We start from the raw sequence: 10,920 nt of genomic DNA on the forward strand, positions 1-10,920 counted from the left end.
TGCTTAATTTTATGCTCGCCTTTTCATTCTCATTGATGGGTATAATTTGTTTTGGCACAATAAACTTTTTTACACCATTGATACAAATATATTTTACTTTTGGTCAAAGTAGTTTAATGACTAATGAATAAATTGAGTTTCAGAGTTTGAACTCAACTCCAACCTATAAAATATGATATTTCTACCGTCTTGAATTTAGGAAGTCGGGTTGGAGCTCCACTAGTGCTATTAATAAATCTAAAGTCTTCTTGTTTTATAATGAACACCGTCCTCTTACCATAAATTTTTATTTAGATATTTTATGTTATAGTAGTATTGTTTTTGGCAAAAATTAACATAAAAAAAAGAAAGTATTTTTGGCAAAAATCAACAATACGTTGACCTTCCCTCACGAAGAATGTTACGCAAAAGAGAAAAGTCTGTGTAGAAGAATTTACTAACATTATCTACGCGTTTCAACGACGAACCCAATCATTCATTCATATTCCAATCAAACTTCATTTTTCTTTCTCTCTTCATCTCAAATTTCAATCTCTCTTTCACCTCTAAACATCCAACGCCGTTCATTTTTATTCTTCTTCTTCTTCTTCTGTTGAATCTTCTTATTTTTCAATTATTGTTGCTTTACGTCCAAGTTTCTTCGTTAAGGGAGACCAAATTAATACGTTACTTTTATTCTCACAGTGTAACCTACGATGCTTTATGATTTGTCTAAGCTTTTTTGGTGTATGTAGAAAGAAAATGAACTTTTACCTATCTGCTGTTTGATCTTGTTGATTTTTAGGGTTGTGGAATTTTCTTCTTTCTTATTAGGTTACGCTGTTTTTTAATTATTGGCTATTAGGGTTTTTTTGGGGTTTTGTCTAGGTTAAGTTTGGGATTGAAAAAAAAGGATTTTTTTTTGTTTTTAATTTGTGGGTTGTTCTAGAATATATTAGGTGATTCGGGGTTTGGTTTGTTTTGAAAGATTGTGAATTTATTAGGTTTTGGGTTGGGAAGGTGAGATTTTTGAGTTGGGAATTGGGGTTTGACTGATGGATGAAGCTGGAAGTTCAAGTTCCTTGCCTCCTTTTCTGGCAAAGACTTATGAGATGGTGGATGATCCTTCCTCGGATCCTATCGTTTCGTGGAGTATGAGTAACAAAAGTTTTGTTGTATGGAATCCTCCAGAATTTGCAAGGGTTTTGCTTCCTAGATTCTTTAAGCACAATAACTTCTCCAGTTTTATCAGGCAGCTGAATACATATGTAAGTAAATTTGCTTTTATTGTTGTAATTGTTGATGTCAATTGTCATTTCGTGTTTATTCGATTTCCTCGTTCTGATTTTTGGTTACTTGAACTGATTTGTAGTATTGTATATGCAGGGATTTAGGAAAGTTGATCCAGAACAATGGGAGTTTGCCAATGACGATTTTATAAAGGGGCAACCACATCTTTTGAAGAATATTCATAGACGGAAGCCGGTTCATAGCCATTCTCTGCATAATCTTCAAGCACAAACGCCTTTATCAGAGTCTGAAAGGCAAAATTTGAATGATGAAATAGAGAAGCTGAAACAAGACAGAGAACAACTTGTTACAGAGATAAAGAGATACCAACATGAGTTTCAAACATATGAGATTCAAATTCATTGCTCGAAAGATCGGTTGGAGAAGTTGGAGCAAAAGCAACAGAAGATGGTGTCTTCTGTTTCTCAAGTACTGCAGAAGCCTGTGAATGCTGTAAGTCTCTTGTCACTGACAGAAACAATGGATAGAAAACGAAGGTTGCCAGCGAGAAGTGGCTGTGTTAATAATGAAGCTAGCGTTGAAGATGCTATGGAAACTTCTGTAGCTTTGACCGGAGAAAATGCAGAGGGTTCCTCTATTTTGACATTAAACACAGAGAGATTGGATCAACTTGAGTCATCCGTGTTATTTTGGGAGATTATTGCGCAGGAAGTTGCCGACAGCCTGGTTCACACTCATTCAAACATTGATTTTGATGAATCTACAAGCTGTGCTGATAGTTTGTCTATATCTTGTCGGCAAATAGATGTTGAAGTTCGACCTAAGTCACCTGAAATTGACATGAACGCTGAACCAGCTGCTGCTGCTCCTGAGACCGTTGCATCAAAAGAACAACCAGTGGGTATCACCACTGCAGCAACTGGGGTTAATGATGTATTTTGGGAACAGTTCTTGACAGAGGATCCTGGTGCATCAGAAGCACAGGAAGTACAATCCGAAAGAAAGGATAATAATAGCAGAAAAAATGAAGGAAAACCTGGTGATCACGGAAGATTTTGGTGGAATATGCGGAAAGGAAATAATCTTCCAGAACAAATGGGGAATGTTGGTCAAGTAGAGAAAATTTAGTAGCTATTTATAATTTATTCTGGTTGTGATGCCTCACAATTTACATGTAATAAATCTTGGTATGCATCGTTTTTGTCTTCAGTAAATACATATTCCATATTTTGAGTGAGATGAATGTTATTATCTTCCATTGTTTTTTAGATGATTATGCTACTCTTTTATCGTTTAGTGCTATTATGTCAAACCTACCTGTACTGAATTGCGATATGGTTCAAGGTCTTAAAATGCAAACCACACCATGTAGTTAGGACTGTTCAAAATTTTACTGAAAACCGAACTGATCTGGAAACCACTCTAAACTGTTCTTAAACAAAAGAACAAGTTAAAAACTTGAGAAATTGATATTGTTTTATAAAAGCTTGGCTTAAGTACCTGAGCTTTTTTTAAAATCATATTCTGTTAACCGTCTGAATTGTGATCCCTCGAATAATTTTGCTATTTTTTGTTCTATTCTTTCAAGAATACAACTATCGGAGTATGTGCATTGAAACTCCCTTGATTTCTTAGTGCAGTTATTATGAAAGTCCCTATTATCTATCTATATATCTATATATAAAAGGTAGCTCTGCTGCTTTCATGCTATCAGAGCTTCTTTGAGTTTTACTCATTTCTGCTTGTGCAGGAAATTATTACAGGTTCAGGCCTTACTGGTGCTTTGGGTTGGCGGTTCTTGGTAATATTTATTCTTGTATGAAAATAAGAACAAAATAACAAAAGAGTTGGGGTAATTATTATTTGAATGTCCATATAAGTAACTTCATTAGTAACTGAAGTGCATTGTTGTGAACAGTTTGAATATTTCGTGAGTTTCTGCATAATATCTCAGCTCTCAGGCTTTGGCCCAAGGATCTTTAGATAATTACATCACATTTTGATTCTTAAGTAACTAACATGTGACATTTATTATGCTACTGTATGTTCCTGCTTCTGGAACTGATTTTGGGAATTATTCCTAGGATGAATATAATCTCTATTCAGCAGTACAGTAGTGTTGGCTTTACTTGTTTTGTGGATATTAATCACTATTTAATGTTAATATGATTATAGAGAGGTGTTTTCTTAACCCAGCTTCATTTCTTGTCTGATGCTTAGCTGTCTTTCTGAGATTTTAATTTTTTATTCATTTTAGACAGTAGTGCTGCAAGTGCAATGGGTGGTCTATATACATGTCAAATTTTTTATTCATTTTTTTATTCAGATTTTTTTATTCAGATTTTTTTATTCACCTAGTCACCCACGAATGTTTCAATGGCTCTACTTTTGTATGTCTTTACAGTTAAGCAGAAGGTCTAAACTTGGGTTGCCTTTAGAAGGCCCAACAACTGTGAGATGATCACCCACCGATACTGTAAAGCAAGAAAAGGCATGATTGAGATAATGACCTTTGAAACTGTGGCTAATTTCTATTTATTTCTAGAAATATTATCAAGTCATGGAAGACTTTGAACTTTTGAACTTCCTTTGACATAATGAGTATGACAGGTTTGAAGCTGAACTATTTTTAATTAGTCTTTTTACTCTTTTACAGATTCAAGCCTCAGACCTTTTTATAGTTTTCTCTACTTTTAAGTCTCACCTCTTGCTTTTATTGTTTTTCTAAAGTCACCAAAATATGCCATGACTTGTCTGGATTAGATATCCTTTATCCACTAGATGTAAATCGCTTATTCAAATATTGTTAATGCTCAATTCAGATCATGCGAAACTTCGGTGGTTAAATATATTTTAATATTGAATAGTTTGGATAGTATGACTGTGATAGTCTACACTCTACATGTCCAAAATGATAAAATGGTATATTTAAGTTTTCATTAGCTTCAATGATAAATAAGCTTTGAAGCATTATAATGTTGATGGCCTAACACAACTGATGAAGTCAAAAGGCATTTACTGGAGTTGTTTCCATTCTGTATGCTACTGCTAAGTAGTTAGACACTGACTACATCTGCAATCTTACCCCCTTCATTGACATTCAAGATATCTACTACAATGTGATATCCACTTTGAAGATTTAGCCATTGTCAATCCTGAAAACATTCAGCCGCTGATGACTCTTATTTTGAAACATACTGTGCATTTGGTTAAATTCAGTCTGGTAGCCACTCTGCCAGAAGTGTACGCCATTGGCTATGTAATTACAACAGCACAAAGGCTCACAATCTTGATTATGGGAATATGTGATTTGGAGACATCAGATTTCTGAAAATATTAACTTCTTTTTTTGGTTAGCTTTTCATGATATCCTTCCAGCCAATGCAATTTGATTGTTCAGTCCTGTTGCAGATGTGGTAATCACTGAAACCATTTTGCATTGTCTTAATGAATGTCGAAGGGCTCAGCTTAATTTAATAAAAAATCATTTTTTTTAAGTAAACAAGATCCCACTGTCATCTTTGTTGCCTTTCTCACTGAGTTGGAATCGTATCCATTTTTCAAAAGAAATTGAGTTCCATTACTGAAGTTTTTGGTATATAAATGTATATATTTTTGGAAATGATGACATGTATTTTGTATAATTGAACTTTTATACACTCAAAATTAGTATCTACTTCTTTTGAGAAATAGAGAGGACCCCTACCCTGTTATTATGTCTTTCATCTCCTTGCATTGGGATCTTTCTTTGTGTTCACCCCTGCCATCTAACTCTGATAAACATTTTTCAATCTCTGAGAAGTATATAGCTAGTAAAAAATAAAAAGAAAAGAAAGTTGAGGATGGAAACTACTACTAAGTTCTAACTCTGATACTTTGGAAATGCAGGAGAATTTCCAATGAGACAAATGGACTATTTGGTACACACTGAATTAGATTTACTCACTTCACTCTTGTATCAGATACATATCATATTTGATACTTGTATCATGTCTTTGTATTATAATAGTTGAGAGAAGAGCAAAGAAGGGAAGATTATTGAAGATAGTGAAGCATGATGAACATTAGTATCCAACAAGCTATAAGGCACTTCGATAAGCTGCTCAAGAGAACTAATAAAAATAAGGTATAAACAGCTATAGGCCAGTCATAAGCCCTAAGCACTTTTGCTACTGTTTATGCTTATAGATGCATTAATAAATTGTTCGTAAATCAATTCAAACATAGCCTAATTAAGCGATGAGTCTGGCATCTGCAAGGAATGGGATAAAAGTTCTAAATTTAGCTATCATATTTATTAGAGTACTCTTTTTTATTAATTTTCCCATATTCTAGATTATGTCAATAGCCATGCATAGTATATTTATTAATTGCATGCTGTTTATCATTTATTTTTTATTTTTTAAAAGTTAGAGAATCGGAAATGGTATGGGCAACCTTATCCGAGACAATTGTGATACGCCTTGCAAGATTATGTCTTAGCGTGTGTTTGGTTGAGTGTTAGACAGCCGGCACCGCGGGTTTAGAGTTCTTCCACTGTAATTTTTGGAAGCTTAGATATGTAGCTTCTGGTTCACTGTGATTTTGATGTGTTTCAAACACACTTAAACTATTCATGTATTCTACTTTTGAAATCTCAATAGCTTTCACTTCTCACAAGTGCTTTAGACTTTTGGCTTAAGAATAAAGATATTGCTAAATCCTACTACTACGAGCATCCTAGGCTCTTAACTTCAACAACATACGCATTCATGCTTTGAGTGCAAACAACTTGGTACTGCCCGGATTTGCATGCACGGAGAACTTGTTCTTGTGCATAGTATATGAAGAGAGTAATGAAACATAATTAAAATTAGAGATTATAAGTTATAACTAGAACAAGAGCCATTATTTACAACTCTAACTGGAAGTTATTAGTCATAGTAACAACATTGCTTGTCTGATTTATTACACAAACTAGATTGGCTCATACATAACCATACCTGCCGGAAAGCTTTGATAATGAGATCATGATATTCATTAGAATTCAAACTCAAATAACATGCTAACAGCTCTTCCATTTCTTCTGGCTGACTTATCTGTTTCTCTTTGATCATCTCAATCATTGAATCTCTAAAATCTTGTTGTGGATCCAAAGAACACTTCACAACAGCAAAGCTATCTAACCCTTCTTCTGTTTCCTCTTCTTTCTTCATCTTTAGTTTTGCTTTCTTTTTGTCTTGTATCGCCTTTATTTTGCATATTTCAACTTTTGCAGCCATCCTTGGAGAATGCACTCTTACCTTCGAACTGTGCTTTGGTTTCCTCCTCTGGATTTCTCTGCTCACATGAACTGATTCCCTTTTTTTGTTATCCTTTGCTTTAAACTCCTCACTTTGTTTCACACCATTTTCTCTTATACTTCCAAGGCCAAGGTCAGAACTTTCAGCATCTACAGAAGAAGAAAATAAGTAGGTACTCGGTGATTCAAATTGAACCTCATCTTTTTCTAAGAATTTACATTTGCTTGATGCAAATTCAGCTTCTTCTGTTGCATTCTCTAACTTCAAGAGCTTATCTTGTAAAACTCTTTGTTCTTTTCTCTCATATCTCCTCTTTAAGTATTCAAGTTCCTTTGTACTCTTTGTTTCATTCAGCAATTTTCTATCTTCTCTTCTTCTACTTCTTCCATGTCTTTTGGTATCCAAATTGTACATAGTAGGCTTCATATTATCTTCATTTTTCTTCTTTTGCTCATTAGTAATCTCTTCACCAAATGATAATCTCCAGAAAGCATCGTCATCGCCACCTCCATAAAACTTTCCTCTGCTCCCACAAGGAAACTGTGATGAACTATTTTCAGATGGGGTGTTCTGCTTCCGCTTTTCAAGTTTTGCCTTCGAGTCCGAGTCAATTTTCATTTGCTTGAACTTTGATAGCCATGAAAAAGGAGATACATGAGAGATGAAGGAATGTTTAGAAGAAGAAGCTGAAGAAGATTTTCTTCCACCCCACTTCATCATTTGGTTAATGTTTGAGAGTTTTAAGAGAAGTGAAAGAGCAGAACAAGGGACAATTGTGGTGTGAGAAGAGAGTTATAGCAGTTAGTGAAAGGTTTTTAAATAGGAATGTGTGTTTGTTTTTTAATGATGTTTTTTTTATGCTATGCCATGTTATGTTTTCAAAAGAGATACCCGCCCCAAGTTTCTGTGACCACTTTACCCACTTTTTTCTGCTTTTCCATTTCTAGTCCAAAAATCATTTTCTGCCAATCAGGGGACCTCTTTCTTAGGGAACAAGATTCCATGCAGTAACTGCGTTAACGCAATAATTGATCAGAACCGTCCAATCTAAAATGAATGGTCGAGATTTTAAACTGTGAGAAATTATAGAAATTTGTGTTGTATAATTAGAGTCACCAGATTATAGATCAACAGCTGAGATCTAAAATAGCGGCTAACCGTGTGCTTTTATAACTGCAGCTGATCCAAATCCCTTTCTTAGGCCCACTAAACAGAGTAATATATTGGCTTTACAAATTAGCAAATTGTTAATGTAGATTATATTCCTAGGAATATTAGAGAAAATTAGTTTTATAGGGATCCAATAAAACTCATCATATATTGTCATATACGTAAATGTAAAACAATTTTTATAGAATATTATTATGGGGAATTATAAAGATTTAATTTTGTATACACTGATAATGTAATTTTTTTTTTATATATGCATCCAATCAAATTATGCCATGTAGATATTTGTGGAGATATTTATGAACTAACTATAAAAGTGACATTTTGGAGTTGAGATCCTCTCCATTACAATTACTAAAGTTTTGATGTATAAATATTCAAATAATATCAACAATTGTTAAAAGACGTACAATTATATACTTGATTTACTCCAAAACTATAATAATGGACATTTCTATTTCTTTTGGAAAATGGAGAGGATCCCTACTCGACATTTTGATGTGATTTGATTGAATCAATTAATCTCATGTTATAGTAAATTTGGAAAGAATGTGGTAAAATGGAATGGAAGCAAGTTAGTTTTTTATTTTTGACAAAAAGAAGCAAGTTATAGTTGTAGAGTACATATGGGACTATTTTTTTTACATATTTTGTAACAAACATAACTGTATGAGACTTATCTGAAGGACACCGACATAGAACTATAGAAGAGGTTGTGTGTAACTTTATTGTAGCAATAATGACTAGAAACTGTATCTCATGACATATCATTTTCATAAACAGCTAATTCCTACTTAGCCTTAGCCTTAGCCTTGAGCTCAAGATTGTTGTTACCTTGAGGTTAGAAAATTACTGCAGTTTATTTGAATAGTAATGACTATTGACTTTGTTCTCACAAGAATTCATGTAAAAGGGGGAAAATAAAGAAATAAACAGTTTTTTTTTTTTGGATTTTGTGATGGATTGAGAGTGACTTTCCTCCTATAATTCTGCCAACAAAACCATTGTTTCATCTTTTGCTTTTTCCTTGACTTTATTTCTTTACAGTTTCCTTAACTTTTTCAAAGACTCGTACATACAGTGGACATGCCCATTACCCATGCCTGTCACATGTACATCGATTGGTTGCCCCGAATTATGTGTTTATCGCGTGATCACATTGTCTTTCAAACATGAAAATCATGTGTATGTTTAGTTTGGTGGTGAGTTTGACGAAGTGCGTGTTTGGTTTTATTAAAATCACGATGCCCGAACGTCTACTTCAAAGCAACAATTTGTTGCTATGAGTCATTGGCACGCGAGAACGAAGTAGGAAAAGTGAAACCAAACAAAGTCATCGTGATTTTGACAAGTTTTACAGTGAGTTTCGAACTCTCAACCTCATTATCACTCGGTTCTTTATAATGATGATGCATGGGCTCCCCGGTCCAACACAAAAAATATAAGGTTCAAAAGGTCAACAGGGACACATGGTAACCTTCATTTCTAAGCAAGGTATACAAAGTTAGAAACCCAAAAAAAATGATGGTACATAAATATTGAGTTAGTTATGAAATGTTGAATTTGTTTCATATGGTAATTTTGCTAAAAAATTCAAGAAGAGGTCATCAAATTAATTATTTCATTTGCCTGTTTTAACAGATGATGCACACCAACAGCAAAGTAAAGGATGGCATTTTAAGCTCTGACGTTATCAAGGTATTTCTTATTAACTTGGACTAAAAGAAGAGAATCTTTCCTTCATTTCCATATCATTATTGTATAAAAAAAAAATTCTGTTTATATAGTGCTAGAAATATTCACCATGATGCACGAAGCTCGATGATTGCTCAGCGCATTCCTGCTTTCTGTTAAATTCGGACGATAGTATTTTCACTTTTTATAATAGTATGATACGTGACAGTTCGTGAAGTTTATGATCACTTTCTTTTGTAACGAATAACATAGCTCTTGTATAAAATGACATGTGTACATTCGGAATCGTAAGAGAAGGGATGTTATAATTTATATATAAACAAAAATTGGTCAAATAAAATTGATGTATTTAGTTCAGATTTTGGACTGAATAGCACTTCCCTTAGAAAATAATATGACTGGAGGAGACAGGTTTTCCCAACTACATAGCATTCTTCCTCTCACTTTAGCAAAAGTTTGCTAATGAAACCACTTTTTTAAGGCTAAGGTTCATGCTCATCAAGTTAACTCTTTTTATTTTTGAAAAGCTAAAAAATTCCATTAAAGTAGACCCAAATATTCAGCACAAGATATGCCAAATATTAGGAAGCTCATCAAGTTAACTTAATCTCAATTCAACAGTTGTGATAATTAAGCATATTGTAGTAGAAACAACAAAATCAATGTTGGAAATACATGGGGCAGGGAAGTTTCTTAATACAATATTAGTGCTGCTTTTTGAAACTTTGCTTCCCTTTAGCATCTAACTAATAGAAAACAGATCCTTAGTGACATAACTCAATATTTTTCTTTTACTTAAAGAACATAATACTAAATTTTATCCAAATACGAAAGCTTTGTTAAAAAGTACTTCTTGTCTTTGGCCTGAATGGTACTTTTCCTTGCTTTGGAATAGGTTGCATGAATCAACCATTGATTATTTATCATGATTATACCACATTATAAGGCCTAATAGGACTATTCTCAGAGGAAGGTTTCTTTTGATCATGGGACATGGATGTTGATTTGTGTTCAGGATTAGTGCACAAATCTTACTACTCTCCTCTGTGACCTGGCAGAAGGAAACCAACAAAGGAAGTTGGGGTTTTCACCACATCTTGAAAACCTCAATGAAGTGTCTATGGTTAATGCTTTGCTTCAGATCACATGCCACAACTGGTTTTTCTGGTGGATATATATCATTATGGATCATATAAATGATTTCATATGGATCAACAATGAAAGGCCAAACCAAATTTTCTCGGACCGATAAACAGCTTAGTAATATATCAAATTATTTTCGATTAATATAAAGTCTTACGAATATGATCTATATGATAATAGTGCTTAATTCAATGGTAAAATTTATAATATAAACATGGAGTGAAAAGTTTTTGTTTTAACCAGTTTTGGCTTGTGGCTTGTCAAATAAGTAAAGTCTGACCAATAATTGTTTCAGGCAGAATTTGAATTTAGGTTTTCATTAACCACTTGAACGCAATCACTTGTTTATCGAGCGAAAAGTTATTAATGATTATAACAACAATCAATCATTATACAGGTG

General features: G+C 33.6%; 2 protein-coding genes across 3 annotated transcripts; one reads left to right on the forward strand and one right to left on the reverse strand.

Moving 5' to 3' along the window:
• The first annotated feature begins 338 nt into the window (after positions 1-338).
• LOC123917687 (heat stress transcription factor A-4c) lies at positions 339-5,380 on the forward strand. 2 transcript variants are annotated; one of them, XR_006812542.1, is made up of 3 exons: positions 339-1,247; positions 1,366-2,417; positions 2,981-5,380. XR_006812542.1 is itself a non-coding variant. In XM_045969477.1 (2 exons), exons 1-2 carry the CDS (start codon positions 1,035-1,037, stop codon positions 2,356-2,358), a joined length of 1,206 nt encoding a protein of 401 aa, XP_045825433.1. In that variant the 5' UTR covers positions 339-1,034; the 3' UTR covers positions 2,359-2,498. The 2 variants fall into 2 exon arrangements, 1 of the variants encoding a protein (XP_045825433.1); XM_045969477.1 differs by lacking the exon at positions 2,981-5,380 and having other exon boundaries at positions 1,366-2,498.
• A 78-nt stretch (positions 5,381-5,458) lies between these two features.
• LOC123914565 (transcription repressor OFP5) lies at positions 5,459-7,232 on the reverse strand. The gene is made up of 2 exons (XM_045965765.1): positions 6,213-7,232; positions 5,459-5,482 (listed from the first exon to the last, which is right to left on the reverse strand). The coding sequence occupies exons 1-2, from the start codon at positions 7,230-7,232 to the stop codon at positions 5,459-5,461; spliced, it is 1,044 nt and encodes a 347-aa protein (XP_045821721.1).
• Between the last annotated feature and the right edge of the window lie 3,688 nt (positions 7,233-10,920).

The sequence above is a fragment of the Trifolium pratense genome, linkage group LG3 (genome assembly GCF_020283565.1).
Source record: "Trifolium pratense cultivar HEN17-A07 linkage group LG3, ARS_RC_1.1, whole genome shotgun sequence".
NCBI classification, from domain to species: domain Eukaryota; kingdom Viridiplantae; phylum Streptophyta; class Magnoliopsida; order Fabales; family Fabaceae; genus Trifolium; species Trifolium pratense.